The 21,681-nt window shown below is 41.7% G+C and overlaps 1 protein-coding gene across 2 annotated transcripts in view; it reads right to left on the bottom strand.

The window, feature by feature from the left end:
- Positions 1–21,681, bottom strand: part of nvl (nuclear VCP like) — a 74,288-nt gene that overhangs the window by 16,986 nt on the left and 35,621 nt on the right. For both annotated transcript variants that reach the window (XM_084321340.1, XM_084321339.1), the window contains exons 18-22: positions 15,385–15,504; positions 13,032–13,131; positions 3,602–3,708; positions 2,239–2,315; positions 1,501–1,589 (exon numbers count right to left, since the gene is read on the bottom strand). In XM_084321340.1, coding sequence (XP_084177466.1) covers positions 1,501–1,589; positions 2,239–2,315; positions 3,602–3,708; positions 13,032–13,131; positions 15,385–15,504 — 493 coding nt within the window. The remainder of the gene's footprint in view (positions 1–1,500; positions 1,590–2,238; positions 2,316–3,601; positions 3,709–13,031; positions 13,132–15,384; positions 15,505–21,681) is intronic.

Raw genomic sequence — 21,681 nt, 5'->3', positions numbered from 1 at the left:
AGATGTGGCGCGACAGCGCTGCTGCGGCGTTGAAGTGGGAAAGCGGCAGTGAAACACAGCAGCCTCAGGCGTTGCCGCCTCGGCCGCTGACGCGGGGCGGGGCCGCGGCGTGTCACGTGGCGGCCAATCAGGCCAACCCCGGAAATCAAATCTGAAGAAGGTCCGTGACGCGTGGCGAGCACCCAGCACTTCTCCGTCTGAACACACTGGGGGTCCTGGAAAAGACTTCGGTGGAATATTCTTTTCTTTCTGCTTTCTTTTCATTTCTGCTAGTATCCAAGTCTTCACTGCTGCAGATGCGTATGAGCAAGTCTTCTCGCGTGAAAAACGAAGGAAAGGAGGAAGTATGGCCACCACCCAGGCATTTATGGGACACGAGGTGGGCGTGGCGGTGGTAGATGTAAAGGTGCAAGGAACGTTTTTTTCAGCGGGGGTAAATTCAGTACCACGAGCACGAATGAGTTCCATAAAAAAAAATTAAAAAAGAGCGAGACGTGAATGCCAGTATGAAAAATAACCTACAGGCAGGCTTTTTAAATACTCATAGCCGTTTTCTCCCTGTTCATATCCGTTTTGTTTTTTGTTGTCTATTCTGGCGTTTTAGCTAATTTTAATGTATTTCTTCTTCTCTTCACATGTTTTATTTCTTGTATTTTTACTGATGTTTTAAAAATGCTGTGAAGCACTCTGTGCACTCGTGCTGAGAAGGGTGCTATAAAAATAAAGTTTAACTTTTACTTACTAGCTACAGAATCAACAATCGGGGCGACAGTGGCTCAGGAGGTAGAGCCGTCGTCTGGTAATTGAAAGGTTCCTGAATCAATTCCCACTCCTCCTGGGCAGCGTGTCGAAGTGTCCTTGAGCAAGACACTTAACCCCCAATTGTTCCCCATGAGCAGGTTGGCACCTTGCATGGTTGCCTCTGCAGTCAGTGTGTGAATGTGTGAGTGCATGTGAGGAACAAAATTGTAAAGCGCTTTGGATAAAAGCACTATATAAATGCACCATTTATCAACATCTATCGATAATGTTAGGCAACTTTCTTGACTTGCTAAATTATCTTTTAAAATTGACAAATCATATGTGTAATTCATGGCACAATTCAAACGGGATCAAAACATTATTTGTCTCTCGTCATCGACTTCTGTACATATCTTTTCCAAAATAGGGTCCCTCCCATGGTGGTTAGTGGAAAGGGAGGGCCTCTATAGGGAGGTGTAGTCTGACGTCACTTTGGACCGCCCGCGCGGTCCACCCGTTTAGGCATGATTTATCATTGGGAAAACGGATCTCAAACCTAACCTTAACACAGACCGGTTTACTTTGCAAAGGTTATACGAGGTAGGAAATGTATTCACCTTGTAGACTGTAGAACAACAATAGAAAACTATTTGGGTGGAAATGTGAATATAAACAAAAGCGAGGCTTTTACAAGAAAACACCATTGGATACCTCTAATAGGAAATAGTTGACAGCTGAAAATATAGGAAGGTGAGTTACCGCCACAGGATGGAGTAGGTTGGGTCATGATGTGGCCTCTCAGGGCATTGATGGATGCTTCCCTCACTAAAGCAGACAGGTCGGCTCCGCTGGAACATACATTTAAAAATATCTTTTGACATGTAGTTGGAAAGTAAATCCAAATCACCTGGGAGTGTGAATGTGATATATCACAAGAAAAAGTACTCAACGCCATCTTTAACTATGACTGAACCTGCTAACTTACCATCTTTCAATAATGACATTAAAACAATGTTCCTCTGAAAACTAGGGATGTCCGATATTATCGGCCGATATTGGCATTAAAATGTAATATTGGAAATTATCAGTACCGGTTTAAAAATATATATTATTTTTCTTTAAAAACATTTTTTACATTTATTTAACCTTTATTTACCCAGGCAAGCAAGTAAGAACTAATTCTGATTTTATTTATTGTCAAAAGTATGCATAAAGTTATGTTAATTCCACAACAAAAGATATGTAATGTCAATTACCTGAAATGATTCCGTTTTTTTGGGGGCGGGGAAACCCCGCATATATCGGTATCAGTTGATATCGGTATCGGAAATTAAGAGTTGGACAATATTGGTATATCGGTAAAAAAGCCAATATCGAACATCCCTAATGAAAATGTATAGGATTCTTCGTCTGAGGTGCTCAATTGTATAAATAAGAAAATTCTGTTGAGCATAAATATTTGGAATTACAGAAAGACAGCAAGCATCTACAACTTACGTGAAGCAGTCGCATCGCTCATCGTGACTGATCTCCTCTAAGTTTACATCCGGCTCCAGACGAGGTTTGGTGCCGCCCTGCGACACACACACACACACACTTTTATTTTTTTTTTGTCCACTTTTTCTCCCATTTTTCTATATTTTTCTCCCATCCCAATTTCGTATCATCCAATTCAACCCTCCCCTGTCACGAACGCTGTTTCTTGCCTCCCACAAGCCGGCTGCAATGTGGACTAAGTCATACATAGCACAAGTCCCCTCCGGTACTTGAGGTAACAGCAGTCGCATCTTTTCACCTGCGCAGCTCGATCTCTCAGTGGCGAGGAGTAACGCGTGGGAGGCTCACGCTGCCCCCGACACTTCCTGATTCTACTGCGCAGGCTAGGGCTGGGCGATATAACGATAACGATAAATATCGCGATATATTGTAATAATCGATATCGAATATCGAAATTAAAAAAAAATCGAAAAATCGTTTTTTTTTTTTTTACCTGCAACAGGGCAGTTTTAAAACCAGAGACAGTGGACAGACTTGTCTTTCTTGCCTGCAACTTAAAGTAATGGCTTTGCTTGTCCAAATGACAATACTGACCAAATTCAGATTTATTTTTCTCTTGTCCATTTATTTTGTTTGCTTTCTAAATTAAAATACATTTTGAAACCGTCTGTACACAGTAGGCTATGTGTGCTAGCAGAACTAGACTCCAGTCACGAGTCACAGTGCACATGTGCGGTGGTTTGTCCACCAAAAAAGCGCCAAAAGATCGAAAATAAACTAGCAGAGCCAGAACTGTTCAACTCCTCTGGAGCCACAGCCAGCAGAGAAGCCGGTTTACTTTAGCTTTTAAACCAGCTGCAGCCTGAGAACTGGAGTGTGAGGGGATGTAACACTAAAGATGGCGGCAATGACAAAGAATAGCTGCAAAATAAACATACATCTGTTGTTAAAAAAAAAAAAAAAAAAAAAAAAATTATACTTATAACAATTCGATAATTATCGATATCGAGAAATAAAATAAAATTATCATATCGTTATCGCGATATGATTTTTTTCCATATCGCCCAGCCCTAGCGCAGGCGCACCAACCGACCTGTAGGAGTCGCTGTCCACAACGCCCGATCCCCACCCATCAGTTTCCCACCCCCTAATACGGCCAATGTGTATTAGTACGAACGACCAGCTAAACTGAAAGCAATGTGGAGCGCTGGGCTCGAACAGGCGAGCCCAGCGTCTCCAGCATTTGTGGCGAGCGCCTTGCCCACTACGCCACGTAGCGGCCCCACACACACACACACACTTATTATTAGTGGGGCCCTAACAATATGAAATCTAGTGTAAGAATCCCTGGCTTAGCCGCTACCTTGGTGATGGTGATCAGGATGGCGTGGCGGTCTGGCGGTGGTGGCAGACCTACATACAAGGTTTTATCTAGACGGCCTGGTCTCAGCACAGCAGGGTCAAGGATGTCTGGGAAAGGACACGTGAGAAGGTGAGTCAACAGTTAATAATTAATTGATTGAAAACCTTTATTATGCCCGAAGGGAGATTCAGGTGTCCATCACGGCATCAACAGCAATTTAATACAATTAATACAATACATACAATTACGTGTTAAAAACAAAGACGGACATAATAAGTAGAGCTAAACAAATAGCTAAAATATAGCTAAAATGTTCGCAAAAAAGTGGTGGAAGGGAAAAATAGTCTATTCAGGTTGTTGTTACAGTCCACATATCAGATCCTCAAGTCCGCTGCAGTTAGCCCGTCCTGGCCCTGCCTGGTTGTGGACCCCGATTGCAACCGGCACAAAGGACTGCCCGAAGCACTTTGTGGTATGTCGGGGGAGGATAAGTCTGTGGCTAAACAACTGGTCTATAGGGAGGTGTAGTGGTTACGTCATTTTAGTTTTTTCGTGTTCCACCCTCTGTGGAACGCAATGTATTTCCCCATTGCCCATTTCTAGATTGTCTCATTTAAAACAAATAAAGCATGGACATTTGCATGGTGTACCTTTCTGTGCGTATTCATCCACAATCTATACTGTAGCTCAACATGAAAATATTCGCAATTAACACATTGGGTGCCATGCAGTATGCCCATCTTTACCACTCTCTGCCAGTGCTGTAAGCCTATTGAGTGGCTCACCTTCTTTGCAGGGCTATAACTTTTTAAATATTATAGCTATATCGACATTACTATGTAGGGATGCACAGAAATTTCGGCCACCGAAAGTTTTCGGCCGAAAATGGCCTTTCGGCTTTTGGCCGAAAGAGTTTTTTTCACCGAAAATATATCACCGAAACAGAAACAACCTGTAACCTAACGTGTGTTGTTGTGATGATGTCATCAAAACGCGACTTCAGTCATTACATGCGCAACGCGAGCTCTTCAGTCCTGCGTTCTGAAGCCTGTAATAACTCCTCTTGGGACTCGGGAGTCGCGCTGTTTCTATGTAAACTCCGCGCGCAACGCGTCCAATAAATGCGTCTTTAACATGCTTTATATCCTTATTTACTATATGCCCGTCGCGGTTAATCACTGAGTGATCTAATATGCATATTCTTCAGAGCGAGAGGGATTGTGTTTCTCACATTGACAATATAATCTGAAGAGCATTATTATCATTCTCGAGAATACACGTTGCGCGTCTACTGTGCCAAAGTCAAGAGAGCACATTCATCTGGGGACTAGAAAGGTGCGCTCAGTAGAGCATCTCTCTCTCTCTCTCGCGCTCTCTCTCGCTCTCACTCTCTTGCTCTCTCTCTCTCTCTCGCTCTCTCTCTCGCTCTCTCTCTCGCTCTCTGATTGAAAACTTTATTAACAGATTGCAGAATGGGTACAATACAGTACAGCTCAATACACACAATTGTTAAGGGGATGGAGACCAGAGAAAGACTTTCGTCTTGTTTACATCAGGGTCCCCCATTTTCAATTCATCAGGACATATATGACATACAGATAGACAGTACTGCTACATCTATACATTTATGACATACCAGATTTGCAAATACAGTACCGTTTGTGATACAAAAAGAGTCCAGAAAAGGGAGTATATACATTTGACGTAGAAACTGTACATTGGAGGAGGGGGGGGGGGGGGGGGGGGGGTTGGGTAGGAGGGGTTGGGGGGGGGGAAACACTGTACAACTGTACAAGCAAAGCTGTACATTGGAATATTGACAACCATACTAGGTAATTTACTGTACATTGGAGGGGGTACTTTTATATAAAATGCTTACTGTAGCCACTACAGTAACATCATTAAGTCTGCTATAGGCTATTCTCCCTCTCATGTGTGCAGATCTTTATGCAGTTTTAAAGCACATTGGCTTTGTTCTGAATGCACTTTGTAGTTATCCTACAGAGAAAAGAAAATGCACTTGACTTGGAATTAATGTACTGTATGCATTCAGAAGTGCTGAATAAATGTTTTATGGACACATAGTGATTATTTATTATTTAAGTTAAGTTTTGCCATAATCATATATTTTTCCATAATCAGGTAGCTGAACAACATTGGTAAAAAAAAATTCTATTCTATGAATCATTTTCGGCCTTTCGGCATTCGGCCAACTGTTTCCTATTTTCGGTATCGGTTTCGGCCAAGAATTTCCCATTCGGTGCATCCCTATTACTATGGCCCATTCAACATCGGGTATCTATTGTTCCGGATGTGGGAACGTTATATTTTTCCATTCATACATTGTCGTGTTAGTACCGTCGAGAATATAAGTGTTTTTAGACTGTATAGCAGTAATTCCTAGAATGCGCGCTATAGGCCCCGACGCATATTATACATTATCGATTGGCGTTTCGTCCCTATACACGCTATATAAAAAATGTCAAATGCATATGATCGCTATACATTATGCTCCATCATGCGTGAAGGAAAGGGGGGGGGGGGTCGTTTATGATTCCTTGATTGTCACTAACAGCTTTCTTTAGTAAGACACCATACGTTGATCGGACAGATTGCAATGAAATAAATGGACAATCGAGCTGGAAATAACGTTAGATTCCTCTTACCTCTGGCCGATGCGTCTGGAGAAAAATAATTCCAATTATTTGACGTCGATCTGCTAGATCCATTTTACTCTTAGGCTGGTACATTACGGAGGCTACTCGCCACCCTGGCGTGTACAAAAATTGGGAGCCAACTATCTGAATTTTCATAAAAGAAATAGCTTCTGTGTCAGCAGTCGCTTCTATAAGTGACGTGTCTGTGTGTCCGTTCGTAGCATGAGGAGTGCACCTCATAGAACCCAAGGTCGCTTCACAATCAGGACAAAAAATAGGGCTAGGGAAATAGGGGGAAAAAAGGGGGATGAGGGAAGGTAAGGGATAATGGACCTAATCTAATCTAAACTAACTGATGGGGAAAAGCCTTGGTGAAGAGGTGTGTTTTTAGAGCAGATTTGAAGGTGTCCAGGGTTGGGGCGTTGCGATTTCGGGGGGGAGAGAGTTCCAGAGGGTAGGGGACGCCACGCTGAAGGCTCTGTCCCCAAAAGTCCGTAACTTACTTCAAAAGTGTCCCCAAAAGTGTCTTACTTGTATGCAGTGATGAACGGTCTTTCCCAGTGGAACACAAGTTACTTAACGTTACACAGGTCGAGCTATGCACGCTTAGCTTGCTAACGTTAGATAGCAGTGTTTATAAGGAGTCGTCTGCCAACAAATATGTTGTTTCAACAAATGTATTCACAAAATTGATTACCATCCAAACGTTATTGAAGACTCCTGTGACCAGTAAGTAGGTACTACATACGTCTCAACTTTTATTAACGATTATTGACCGGAGCAATATGCGCAAATGTTCTATGTTATATGCGTAAATGTCGGCTTTGTGTCTAAAGTCAAGACTCGACAGTGTGTGTGCACACTGCAACATAGCTGCAGTTAGTCGCTTGTTCACCAACAACCTCAACATTTGTATCCTAGACATTTTAAACAAGTCAAAGGAAGACAAATAGCTAGCTTAACTAGCGTTAGCTAGCTAGCTGTTCTGCTAGCTAGCGATAACAACAATAACACTACCGGTCGGGGGGTTTCAATTTTTTTTTAAATGAAAACGAAAAAGATTAATTGTTAGTGTTTTTGAGAAAGAGTATTTGAATACTCGTTCGGAAACACCAAGGAGTATTCAAAGCCTGTAAGATGGTATTCGGGACAGCCCTACCAGTAAATATATATGTTTTAATAAATTATCTGCATTTTAAACTATTAACGCTGACTCATTCCTTCAGTCCACTCAAAAGTATGCTAATATTCCATATGTTGTTTATGATATTAATTGAAAATTGCATATGAGAGTATTATATAGTAATAATAACAAATGGCGATATACTAAAAAGCTATTTATCATTTTTGGCTGGTAAAAAATCTGCCTGGCTGGTAGTTTTTTTAATCTACCAGCCACCTTGGCTGGTAAGCCAAAAAGTAAATTTTGTACCCTGACGTTACAAGATATCTCTGGCGGAGCTTTTTCCCCGATGCACCGAGCTCCATTTCCGGTTTAGAGTGAAGTGTAACTCGCCCGAAATCCACCAGACGGCGGTATTGAGGCGTTGCAATATCAGACAGGGTCCAGCTGGCTCCCGGAGGCTTCCTGGATGAATTATGAATGCCAATAGCGAATAAAAGAAATAACGATCATAAAAACGAGTTTACTCGTTGTTGGCACTCAACACATGGCGGCCAATAACGAGTATACTCGTTATTGGCAATTAATGTGTTAATCATAAAAGTAGCAAAATAACAACATTTATGTTTTCGTTCACTGAGAAACTACACTACCATTTTGCGCTGCTGACTGACGTCACAGCGTAGACTCCTGGCTTTAGTCGCATACCTAGGATCAGATTTCCCTTACATTCCATAAGCTTAACAATACGTACAATGGGAAAATAACTGACCCTGAATCTGTGGCTAGTATCCGTTTCACCCAACACTAGTGCTCCGGTGATCATAACCAATTATCTCTAAAACTAACCACTATTTGTAAAAGCCACAACCACGTTACCATATTTGTATTTATAATTTAAATCGTATAACGTTATTTCGCTGCATATTAAAAGGGGAACTATCTTACCGTTTCTTTCACTATTTGGACAATTTTACACAATTCCTGTGAGTCTATGGAACACATCTGTAAGGTTTTTCTAAAAAAATTCATTGTTTTTTACCGCCACCAATGGTAAACGGCATACACAGAGTCCACACACACAGCTTCGATCGCGGGAGAAATAAATATCAGATCAACGCAATATTGGATATATAGTTATATACCTGGGCCCTCATTCATCAACGTGTCTTACGCACAGATATGTGCTTAACCTGTGCGTACGACCATTCCTAAGCAAAGAGTGGGATTCATCAATTTCAACTTGAACTTGACTTCGTGCTTATGTGTACGCACAGCTCGGAGCACACTTAGCTGACGCCCAGTGGTAGAATATATTATTACAACAAGGAAATGAGCTTCTGTGCATTAGTTTCAACACTGGCAGGTTCTGTATGAACCGTCCGTAATTCATTATAGTTCATTGTAAAATAGCAACAGTAGTGTAATTATGGTCAAAACCCTATAAATAGCATTTGGAATAATAGATCTTTCTCTCAGAATGAATGCAGCATGGTTTATATAGCGTTATCGGAATATACGGGGTGTACTGACTGACTGCGCTCCGCGTAGCTCAACTCGTTATTATTTTGCGCACAGACCGCAGAAACACGGGAACGCTTTGATTATATTTAAAAGGCTTTACGTTAAACGAAACAAGTGGAATTTCGAAGCTGTAAGCAGAATACAAGTCATATGAACACCCACGATATAGTGTTCTTCCCACTTTTTACTGTATAAGAAAGAATAAAAAACGCATTGCAATGACACCAGATAGTGGACAGACTATGTATATGATGGGATTCAAGTTCGCGTTTTTGTTGATCATAGGCATGCTGTCAGAGTATGATATCTTAATCAAACATTCTAGAACATTTGTCGTCACAGATCATGTCACAATAGAACATAGGCTATGGCATTGTTATTACTGTACCGGTACCACCCATTGTGACAACAGCCTTGTGAGTCCCGCACACAAACATGATGGAATTCAAGTTCATGTATTGAAAGGCAGGCTACATCATACATGCAGTGAGATTCATTGTTCTTGTATATGCTCTCGTATTATTGTTTATATAGGCTACCCAATACTGATATCAAAATAGATTGTAGTATGCCTCTAGAAATCATATGCAGCAGGTAGAAAATTGACGGAGAATCCATCGCGATTTGGAATAAAATTGAGGAGAACTTTAATCCCTGGGTATTAATCAAACAACACGGGAAAAGGCAGTCATATTCCAGCACGGTCTTTATTAGTGTTTGCGCTGCCCAGGCAGCAATGGTTAATAGATATCATATCCGACATCACCGTTCTCATAACACGCTTCCCTCGGCTTAGTCCATTTTTCCACATTTCATGGGGGTATTCCATTACCGTATATGGTTAATCGGGGCGGTTCTGGTATGCAAATACTTAAAACAGTGCACGAGCTCAAACGTAGGATCAAAGTCATATTTATCAAGACAGGTGTGCATAGAACCTGTGTACGCACGTGTGATGAATCCCGTTCTTTTTGTGCGTGCACTGATTCTAAATTCTGTGCTTACGTGTGGAAATAGAACATATTCTACGCCACGTTGATGAATGAGGGCCCTGGTCTCTGATGTAATGCAAAAAAAATAATCCAATTATTTGATCGCCATTCCAGTTATCCACAGCGATCCTGTCCCCGACATTACCGAGCGTTACACATGAACGGGCGGGCTGGGTTAGTGTTCCATGCCATCGTTGTAAAGGCCTGCCTCGTCTGAGTATTTAAACCCCGCCCCCACGGCTCAGATCGGCTCAGAAAACACACCAGACCGTTTCCAATGAAGGACAATAGCTCCACAAGGCAGTAGAGGGCGGTGTTGACCGTCTGCCAGCTCAGACACATTCACCAGGGTCTGCAGAGGCTGCAGCCATGAATTATGAATAGATATAGCTAATAAAAGAAATAACGATGGCGATATTTTCGCATGGCGGGCAATAACGAGTTAACTCGTTCTTGGCAATTAATGTGTTAATAGCTCAGACTTAGGTTCAGAAATACTCCCATGAACAAATGTCAGGCTTCAGTCAGGTTTAGGTTGGACTCAGAGAAGTATAGAGTGCACTTCTGAAAAGTCCTGTTCTTCATGTCCCCATGCCATGCGAGAACGACTATAGGGGAAATGGACTGTTCTCATGTGTATATCGCCACCTAGAGGCTTTGATTTATTATGTAAAGTGGTTACTGATCCCCATCTCTTTCCACTAAGTGGCAGTAATGAGTAAAGTTCAGTGTTCCAGCCACCACTGAATCTCAAACAAGGAAGAAGCAGTGTTGTCTTCTGGGTACAAAACAGGTGGAGTTTTCAGAATCTGCCTCTAATGCATACCTGTCAACCCTCCCGTTTTTACAGGGATTCTCCCCTATTTGACCCTTCTTTCCCGCCGTCCTCCCGTTTCAATATTTTCCCGTAAATTTCCCGTATTTTGCCCTCCTTACTAAAAAGGCTACATTACCCGCTGTGAAGACGACAGGCAGCAGACTGGAGCCCCCGCCAGTAGGGAATTGCTTCATTTTGTGAACAATATGCACTTTGCTTTTCAAAAGCTCATAAACACTGTTGGTGACTTGAGCATATTATTAATTTAGCTACTGTAGCTGCCCTTGTCATTTTAAGCTATGATGAAGATATTCCTTTATTGATCCCCTTGGGGAAATGCAGGCATCATAGCAGCATGGTAATTGTATAAAATCTCTCCTAGGGTCATTATTGAAGTATTTTGGCACCCCACCCCCTGCCTATAATGTGCAAGAGGATACACCAGCCCAGGTGGATATTGACCAAGCTCAGGAGACACACTAGCCGAGGTACATGATCCCTTTCAAAGTGCTGATATTCATAACTGTTTGTCCAGGATTCTTAAAGTCTTACATTTAATAATCAGAATTTTGGGCCTTAAAAAGTCAGATAGGTCTTAAAATGGTATTGGATTGGGGTGCCCTCGTGGTGCACCACGTTAGTGCATCGCACACCCACACGGCCGTCCCAGGTTCGCTTCCCACTCCCGGTGACTCCCATTTGTCGCATGTCTTCCCCGCCTCTTCTCCCATTCATCCTCTGCTCATCCGTCGGTCATGTCTGAGTCTGACCATGAAAAAGCAATAAATGCTCAAAAAAGAAAAATATAAAAAAAAGAAGAAGAAATGGTATTGGATTAGGAAATTACTTCTATGTTGCAATAACTTCTCTGTATCATGTTTAAATGTGTTTGGGGGGAAATGTCCGGGGTGCAAAGTAAGCAGTATGGTAATAGCCTATCAGGCCAATACATATGGAATTACTTCTTAGTCATCTTCCTTAATAGTTCTTTGCTGGTATGGGCATGAAATACGCATTAAATTCTATTGAAAGTGGTCTTAAAAGGGTCTTAAATGTAACCTGTTGAAACCTGCAGGAACCCTGTCCGTCAACATCCACCTTCAGTGAGACCATAACACCTGCCCATCATGAAGATGATGTGTGACCCACCCACCTCTACAAGCAGCAGTATCACCACCACCACTAAAGGTTTGACCTCACAAGACCCTGCATTATGGCCAAGTGTCATAGGCCATACCCAACAATGTGCTTTGTGTGTACAACATGATGTCTCTGATTATAAACTGCTCACGCTCACTTTCTGGTCAAACGTTAGCATGTCTGATTATAACCGGAGCTCTGTTAATAAACTATGTTTCTATATTTCTATAACAACTGACTATCTCAATTTCTACAGCTTACTGTCATGGCTCATTTGAAATATTCCACAACAGAACTATTCGGTACAGCCCTAGCATGTTTTGATATTGTCAATTATCTCACTTTTACTAGGTGACTAACTCAAATATGCCACCAAAAAAAAAGAAAAAAAAAGAAGGAAAATGGACATAGGGACGTTTTTTAGTCAAAGGGCAGCAGAGACAAGTGATACAGGGACACATGTAAGGTCTTACAATGGCTTAGTGATTATAACAGTGCAGTTCAGCATTCAGTAACCCAGTGTTTTTGATACTACATTCTGTTGAACACACACACCTCAGAACCGTACCTAAGGAAAATTGGCTCAATTGCAAGAAAAATAATAGTTATGATATTACATTCTGCTCAGCATAATTTGTATGCAAAATATTGTGGTTCCCTGCTTTAGTCTGTTGACACATTTCTATACTAAATGCTTGTGTAGTCCTGTGTCATACCTAAATGTCATACAAGTGAATTGTATAGAAACAACTCACCAAAAGTGACTATTGCACAACTGATTTGACAAAAGAAATTCACCAAGGGGGGGGAACACCCCCCCCCCCCTCCCCCGCTGGGAAATCTCCCTTATTTTAAAATCCCAATGTTGACAGCTATGCTCTAATGGTGTGTAGCAGTGGGAATGCTTTGGTACGGTAGCTGTGGGAACGCTTGGGAAATGCGCTTACCGTCTTCTCCAGAGTCAGACAAGGAGATAGATACCAATTTCCTTTCAGAGTTCAGTAGAAAGCCATCCGGCTGCAAGCTAACCTTGCTTAGGACAAATGAATGGAAGCGGATATGGACCACTAGCCTCTCCTGGAGTTTTAGGCTAGGATAGTGGTCGTTAAGCGCATTTCCTATAATGTTGGCGTGCCACTTTAAGACTCAAAATGTTTCCCTCCTTTAGCCAGCCCACCTGGTCTGTTGGTGGCCGCCATGATGAACACTTGCTTTCTGGTCTCAAGGCCGTCCATCTCAGTCAGCAGCTGGTTCACCACACGCACACTGGCCCCTGACTGGAGACACAGGGAAAGTAGGGATGGAAAGATGATATTTTTCTACTGCCAATACTGATAAAGGCCTTGCAATTTTTTTTTGTGTAGTTCTCCTAATTTTCTTGGTTAGAGGCAGCCATGTTGGAATAAAGGGAACTACACAAGCATTCCATGCAAGGCCTCTATTCCAAGTCCTAAGCCTTAACTCATTGGGCGCCATACCCGAGTAAAGTCGGGAGTCGGGTTTTGGCAGTTTTTTTCTTTTATTTGATTTTTTTATTCATTACAGGCTCACAGACCTCGGTGTTACCATAGGAAATCATTCAGAGACCCTGAGTGCAATACCGGCCGAATCCTGCTAGGTGGCAGTATCGCCCACCCTTTGAAACCTTATTTCACACTGTGCGTCACATCTAATGTCGTCCGGGCGGAGAATTTAGACCAAGCCAAGTAAATAGCTTCATCAGAGCACTTCGAAACGCGTTCAGCACACTTGAGGCATATCTTGTGCCACTTCATGTCAGGGACCCAATCGACATCAATACTGGAAATCGCGATCAGACAATTGGAATATTCTTTTTGGATTAACCCCGATCAAAGATAAGGACTATCTGACGTCAATTCCACCTTGATCCTACAATGATTTCATATCGATCCAGACAATTAACGTATGTAGTATTCTAAACGAATGCCGTTGCTGGCGATCAAAGCATCAAAAAACGACGCCCCCCCCCCCCTTTCATGCATTCATGATGAAACATAATACCTATTATATACCTTTGATGAAATAGTAGCGTGTCCAGGCGAGCAACGTGAACGCTTTTAGCTAAATTCACATATCGCTCCATAACGCAGTTACCAGGAATTAGCCAGGATATTCTTTTTCACATGTTGGACGAGGGATAGTTACTGTCAAATGAGCCATAGTATTGTCTCCATAGCTATAATATAGAATATAGATATAGCCCTGGAAACATGTGACGCACAGTGAAAATCCCCATCTTTTAAAGCGGTGGCCCATTGAGTACAAGGATGGCAAAAACGGCTGGCGATGAAAGTGTTAAGTATCGGCCGATACAGAGTACCTATGAAATCCAACTATTTTACTGAACAGATTTATTAAAAAAAAAAAAAAATTATAAATAATATATTTTCAATCAAACAGTCTTTTATGTGTCAAATATTCAGCAATTCAAGTTGCTTGGATTTATGGCATGTTAAGACATCTTGGTATCACATTTTAGTATTGGGGAAATTCTCTGATAAGGATGCCCTATTTTAGCCTGGTATGGAAGTGATCAGGGCCCATTTCGATCACTATTATGAGTAGGAGTGCTGATCTAGGATCACTGCTCAGGTCACCTGATCTCAAAGACTTTTAAGCCAATCTGGTCTCAGATCAGCACTCCTGCTTTGAGATGATTTAAGGAACCAGTACAATGACGTTAATTCAGTCATAAAAGGCTTATTGTGGAATGTTAATGTCGGGAGTCTCACTTTTTTTGTATAATTGATTTGTTATAACCGTTTTAATGCACCCTCTCAGTATGCACATCCAATTCTTAATACGTTGAGGGGGCATGGCCCACTGTTCATTTAAAGAAGATTTGTCAAGTTAGTATCATAATACATGAAGCTTTCAAATATAAACAAATGTATGGGTCCAGTGTGATCGGTTGCTATGGGAGATTAACATTGGCTATCCTGTGCTAGCATATATACATATTATGATATACATTACAACTACTGACAACTGACTGATCAGAGTAGCGAATCAGAGTAACCGGGTAGATGATGCAATCTTTTCAGGAACTACGTTGGCCATCTGAAATGGTTTCATTATGATGACAACCAGGAGGATAGTTTCTCAAGGGGATTTATTCTCACGGCTATAACATTTTGGGTAACTTTACATCGACATACCTTCTGTTAAACAATTGAACACAATTTGCATTGTACTAGTTATTTAAATACAGGCCCAGGACTATTGTAAATGGCAAGAAACAATGGTGATAAAACAGGACCACATCCCATCACATCTCAACAGGGAATTAATGGCAGGATTATATCTAAATAAAAAGAAATACATCCCTGACCATCGTCCTCCATTACAAAATAAAACTAAAATAGCAACCACTCACACTACTTTTATCACACTTGATGAATGAATTTGTTAACACAATCGGGTATTCATGAATTAATCAATGAATGAACAAACAAATGAATGATTCACACAGTGGATCAATTGCATAGCACTCTCCGGACGGCTCTCACCTCATGGCCTGAGCGGCGGGGGCACAGGGCGTCGATCTCGTCGAAAAAGATGACGCATGGGGCAGAGTTGCGTCCTCTCTGGAACACCTGCCGCACTGCCCTTTCGCTTTCTCCCACGTACTGACGAGGAGGAGACAGAAATATGTCACTCTCCGGGTTACAGTAGCGTGCAACACTATCCTCGTGTGTGTGAGGCTTATGAAACAATGAACCAAGGACCCAGGGTTAGGGGTGTAACGATCAATATGAATTTCAATGCTCCACGATTCGATTATTCTTATATTTTGTCAGTGTTTCTTCTCCACCTCTCTCTCCCTTCGACTGTGTACATGTACCATCCCACACTCTACACTAATAGGATGCAGGCAGATAACTAGTTTAGATTACAGACAGGGGGTGAAGGAGAACATTAGATGGTAGGTTTTACATTTCAATACTGTATTGAGTAAAAAAAAAAATAATAATAATAATTAAGATTCTGCACTGAAATAGTTAGTTACACCCTCCAGTCCACCCACAGCTTGTTGGAGCAACTGTTTCAGTGGATTCAGTGTAAACAGATGAGCAAAGCACAATCGGTGTAAACTGATAAGCAAGGCACAACAATGCTGGGAGGAGCAGGGAAATGGTAATCTTCACAGGGAGACTTGAGTCAACAAGGAAAAGTTAAAGAAAACTGAACAAGCGGCTGGGTGGCGCAGCGGACATTGCACTCGTCACCAATGCAAGAGACACCGGGTTCTAATCCGGCTGTCGGCGTTGCCTCCGGCTTGGGCCGGCCGTCATACTAACTCAATTGGCAGAGTTAGCGGGTGGGAAGTCGATGGGTGGTAATCTGGACGTTGTAAACAGCGACTCCTACAGGTCGGTTGGGGCGCCTGCACAGCAGAGACAGGAAAATGGCGGGGGCAGTGTGAGCCTCCTACACGTTACTCCTCGCCAAATGAGAGTCCGCGCTGGCAGGTGAAAAGATGCGACTAGCTGCCTGCACATGTATCAGAGGGGACATGTGACGGGCTTCTATCCTCCCTACAACCGGCCAGTGGGGGGCACATGCAAGCAACTTTCAAGACAGGGGAGGGGAGAATTGGCATGGCTAAATTGGGATGGGAGAAAAATAGAAAGGAGGAAAATAAGTGGATAAAAAAACAAAAAAAAACTGAACAAACAAGAACCACATCCCTGTATACAAAGCAGTGCTTTATGTACTAAATAAAGTATGTGTTTAACTCAATCAGCGCCAGAGGGTGCTGTTTAATGTGTAGTTGAAAGGCCAACCCTTTAAAGTATAGGAATACATGGCGGTGTTTGCAGGGCTAAAACTATATTATAGCTATGGATATAATAATATTGCCCATTTGACATCACCCATCTATCGTTCAATGAGAAAAAATAAATAATTTTTTCATCCATACATTCCCGTTTTATACCGTGGTGAATATGACTATAGTTTTAGAATAATCCTGTCTAATCCCAGAAAACGACGCTATGCAGCAATACGTGCAATTCACTAAAAACTTTGTCATTTCTTGCCTGTACACGCTACCATTTTGAAATCACATCTATATTATCGGTATTATGTTTCATCATGAATGCATGAAAGGGGGGGGGGGGTCGTTCTTTTATGCTTTGATCGTCACCAACGGAATACGTTACACAGTACTTTACACACATATGCTCCGATCGCAATGAAGGAATTATTGGATCAACGCAAGATTGATACCATATAGCCCTTACCTTGACTAGGATGTACCCCAAAAAGAATATTCCAATTATCTGATCGCCATTCCAAGTATTGATGTCGATCGTGTCGCCATCATAATCCACCAAAGAACATGAATCGGGAGTGTTTGATATGAATGCGTTATAACCGCTCGTCATGCCCGACTAGGAAAAGTCCGCCCGGACCTATATAATCGACGCACACCCAAATACACAGTTTCAAAGGATGTGCAATACCGGCCGCAACCCACCAGGAGGCGGTATTGGACTTTTGCGATCTCAGACCCATTCCCAATGATAACACCAGGCTCCCTGGATGGATAATGAATGGAAATATCGAATAAAAAAAAATAACAACGAAATCTCAGGTCTAGCGCCCAACCGCTGGCGAGTTAACCCGACTTATCTCGGGTTTGGCCCCGAATGAGTTAAGGCTGACAGAGACCTACTGTCGAAGAAATAATCTAAATAAACTAGAGCTGCTACCAACGATCATTTAAGTAATTGATTCATCAAACAATTATTTTCTAAATTAATCAGTGCATCTAAACGATTAACTTTCATTAAAAAAAAACAGACAATTGGACATTTACACTTACTTTTCCCATGAATGCACACTGAAGCCAAGCTAACGCATGCACTTAAACAGGGTATTTTTAGAGCATTTTTTAAACAATCTTGGTGCTTCTGAATGAAATTATTCCTCTTCTTTTATATTTCCGTCAGACTAGAAGCTTTGGAACATTTAACCACCACCAATTAAATGTTTTGAAGCATCGATGCAGTCATTTATAATATATAACCTTTTGTAATCGATTTATTCTATTTCAGTCTTAAACTAATGGAAGCATCTGCAGCGTTTTCTCCCTTTTAATGGCAAATGGCTGCTTTTTTATATAGCGCTTTTATCCAAAGCTTTACGCTTTGTTACTCAAATTTTACCCATTCACTCACACATTCACACACCGACGGCGGAGGCAACCATGCAAGGTGGCAACCTGCTCATTGGCAGCAATTAGGGGTTAAGTGTCTTGCTCAAGAATACATCGACACGCTGCCCGGGAATCGAACCGGGAACCTCCGGATTGCCAGACGACTGCTCTACCTCCTGAGCCACTGTCTCCCCTATCTAAATAGTCATTGGCCTCAACAGACACACAGATAAACCTACATAAAGAATTAACAACCACTACTATTTTACTGGTACCAACAGTTGCCTCATCTGTCAGTATATAGTAGGGCTGTCCCCGACTAAGGATTTGGATAGTCGACAAAAAAAAAAAGTATATATATTTTTTTATCATTCCATTTGGGCTGTGGGGGGTGCTTAATATCTGAAGGAGTCGACTGAAGGCTTCTTGTCCTCTGCAAAAGCATGCAATTGGTCCACTGATGGATACATCTTGATATTTGTCTAGTCTAGTGTGTTCATTAGATGGGTGAAATCCTCCTTCAGTGCCTCTGTGCCTGTTTTCGTAGGCAGTTAGCCTCTGGTATGCGTGCCATTAGCGTTAGCCACGCTCTAGGCCTCTTTTCTTTTGGAAAGAATGATTAAAAAAAGATTTTTTTTTTAAATATTTGACTAAGGTTGGCAGTCGACTACGGCTCCTTTCGACTGATTAGTCGACTAATCGAATAATAGGGGTCAGCCCTAGTATATAGTGTAGTATGACAGCCCAGACACACCACCCGTGCGCAAAGGGCGGGCGGGCGTGCGACCAGCGCTTGACTTTCGCTCCCATGTAGCTGTGCCCACGGGCCGCTCGCGGGCATGCGACTCGCGGGCTGGAAGCGATCTTTTCCGCTTTGGTTCGATTCAGAGGCGTGTGCCACACGCATTTTCACAGAAATACACTCAATATCTGCATTATCACCACACATATACCGTAATTCCTCTAATAGTAACCCCGGCTTGTATTTGTTTCAACTGTAGCGGATACCAGGCTTGTATTAGGAGGAGGCATGTATAAGAGAGAGGCCTATATTTCTAATTTTCAAACAGATCATAATGAATAAATCAACATTTTGTGTCAGTTTGAACCCAGTAAAATGTACTGGGTTCATTTATTGAAACCAAGTACTGTATGAAATACGGTAGTAAACAGTGCAATTACAGGTGGTAAAAAAAAGTAAAATAAAGTAAAATAGTGCAATCACAATACTGGTATAATAATACCGGTAATAATAATAACTTCGTTTTATACAATTCTGAGGTAGGCTTACTCTCTTGGTAAACATTAACACCATACCATTATGGTATTTACTGCACAGCCAGCATATAACAACAATAACAAAATATACCCGGCTTGTATTAGGAGGCCGGCTTATAATTGCTTAGCTCAACAGCGCACCCGGTCATTAATAGAGACCCGGTTTTTAATTGAATACCGGTTACTATTAGAGGAATTACGGTAGATGTTGTTCAACCAGCTAATGTGTCTATCTTTCCCAATACAAATAAACCATATTACTATACTTTTTCAGGAGTACAGTCACACTGATCATCATTCTAAAATGAACACATTCTAATTAATTATATAATAACTGGTTATTAGGGCTGCAACTAACGATTATTTTGGTAGTCGACTAATCTGTCGATAATTTTTTAGATTAGTCGACTAATCTAACGATTATTTCTGTCACACCCTCCATCTCTGCTTCCTGTGGGCCTTTTCCGGGCTCTTACAGACTTCTTAGCTTAACATAACAGACAACAGTAAGTTTGGGGGAATTAATGGGATAACTGGGGTTGCAACAAAAGTGCAACTAGGGCTAAAAACACAATGAAATAAAATAATAATAATAAATAATATATCCTTCTTAGCAGACTTCTTAGCTTAACATCCCAGGTAACTACCGGTAATGGGATAACTGGGGATGTTGTTTGCTCCTGACAAGAGTCTCAAAGTCTGGGGTGATGGTAGACAAAGCAAGGTCATGCTCAATGTCCAATCTGTTCCCCTGCTTTGTCTTCAGCTGGACCAGAGCTGAGAAGCCACTTTCACAAAGATAGGTAGTGCAAAAAAAAATATTGTATAAAAAGAAAAATTGTATACGACGCATCGACGCAAACATTCGGTGTCGACAAGTTTTTATGATCGACGTCGTCGATTATGTCGACTAATCGTTGCAGCCCTACTGGTTATACATGCAAAATGGACAATAGAACACTGGAACTGGAAATCTTTAAAAAAAATCTTCAAACGGGAACCGACTTCGCAATAGACTAGGCATTTACAGCTGTTCCAATGTAAATGTGCCTTCCTCCGTGCACTTTCGAAGTCGGACTCTGTGTGCCCGGCCACACGCGCTGTTCTCGCGCGGAACCCGTGAGTGCGTGCACGCGTGGCTGGTGTGCGTGCGCTGTAAGGCAGGGTATGATAGCGATAGTGCCATGGTGACAGTAACTGGGCCATGGTAAGTTAATGATGGACAAATTCAGGCTCCATCTACAGACGCTAGTGTAGCTGGGACTGAATGTGGTCACACACACCGTCCTTCAACTGAAATACCTTGTGACTGTGCTCCATGTACTCTCGTAAAAGTAGGCAACTCTGGTCACATGCAGTGCAATGCGCTCTACTCTAGCTATGTCATTGTTTCATAACTCTGTGGCATTTCTCAATGGTGAAGCTCATAAGGACACAAGTTTCAAACATTTTAGACTCTGAAAATGTGGAATTTCGGAACTGAGAGATTGAGTTATACTAGTCAGTAGTAACAGTTGAAGACTTAAGATTTAAAAGCAAATACCGGTAATACATTGTGAAAAATGTATGAAGGTATAAAATAAGAACTGACTAGGGATGTCCGATATTATCGGCCTACCGATATTGGCATTAAAATGTGATATCGGAAATTATCGGTATCAGTTTTCGAAAAAAAAAAAAAAAAAAAAAATCTTTTTATTTTATTTATTTAACCTTTATTTACCCAGGCAAGCAAGTAAAAACACATTCAGATTTTTTTTTATTGTCAAAAGTATGCATAATGTTGTGTTAATTCCATGACAAGAGATATGTAATGTTAATTAACTGAAATTATTCCGTTTTGGGGGAAGGGGACCCTGCATATATTGGTATCGGTTGATATCGGTATCGGAAATGAAGAGTTGGACAATATCGGTATAGGTAAAAAAGCCAATATCGAGCATCCCTAGAACTGACATGACAGACCGACCGACATATTCTTTAAAACAGCTTCCGTTAAACCATGGTTAATAGGGTACACACACAGTTCTGTAAAACAGTGCGACTCCCCATCCCCTACACCAACCACATGTAGCCTGACAAGGCCTGAGAAACACTGTTTGCATGTTGATGTCGTTGAGCGACCAAGGAGAGTTTTCAAAACAGCACTAGAGCGAGGGGTGCGAGAAAAAAACATTCATTTAATAATCGTGATTCTAGCTATTGCCAAATCTGCATCTGCCAAATTAAATGATTCTTTCCAGCAAATCGCTTAGTTACAATTAGATTGTTTGAACTAAGCAGGTGAAGTGTTTGGGCAGAGAGCCCGGGCAGATGGCATTGCACTACAAGCAAATGCGCATTATAAGCGGATAAATCTTGTGAT

The sequence above is a fragment of the Notolepis coatsorum genome (assembly GCF_963971535.1).
Source record: "Notolepis coatsorum genome assembly, chromosome: 9".
NCBI classification, from domain to species: Eukaryota; Metazoa; Chordata; class Actinopteri; order Aulopiformes; family Paralepididae; genus Notolepis; species Notolepis coatsorum.
Note: the sequence above shows the minus strand (reverse complement) of the source record. Positions and strands in the feature narration are given on the sequence as shown.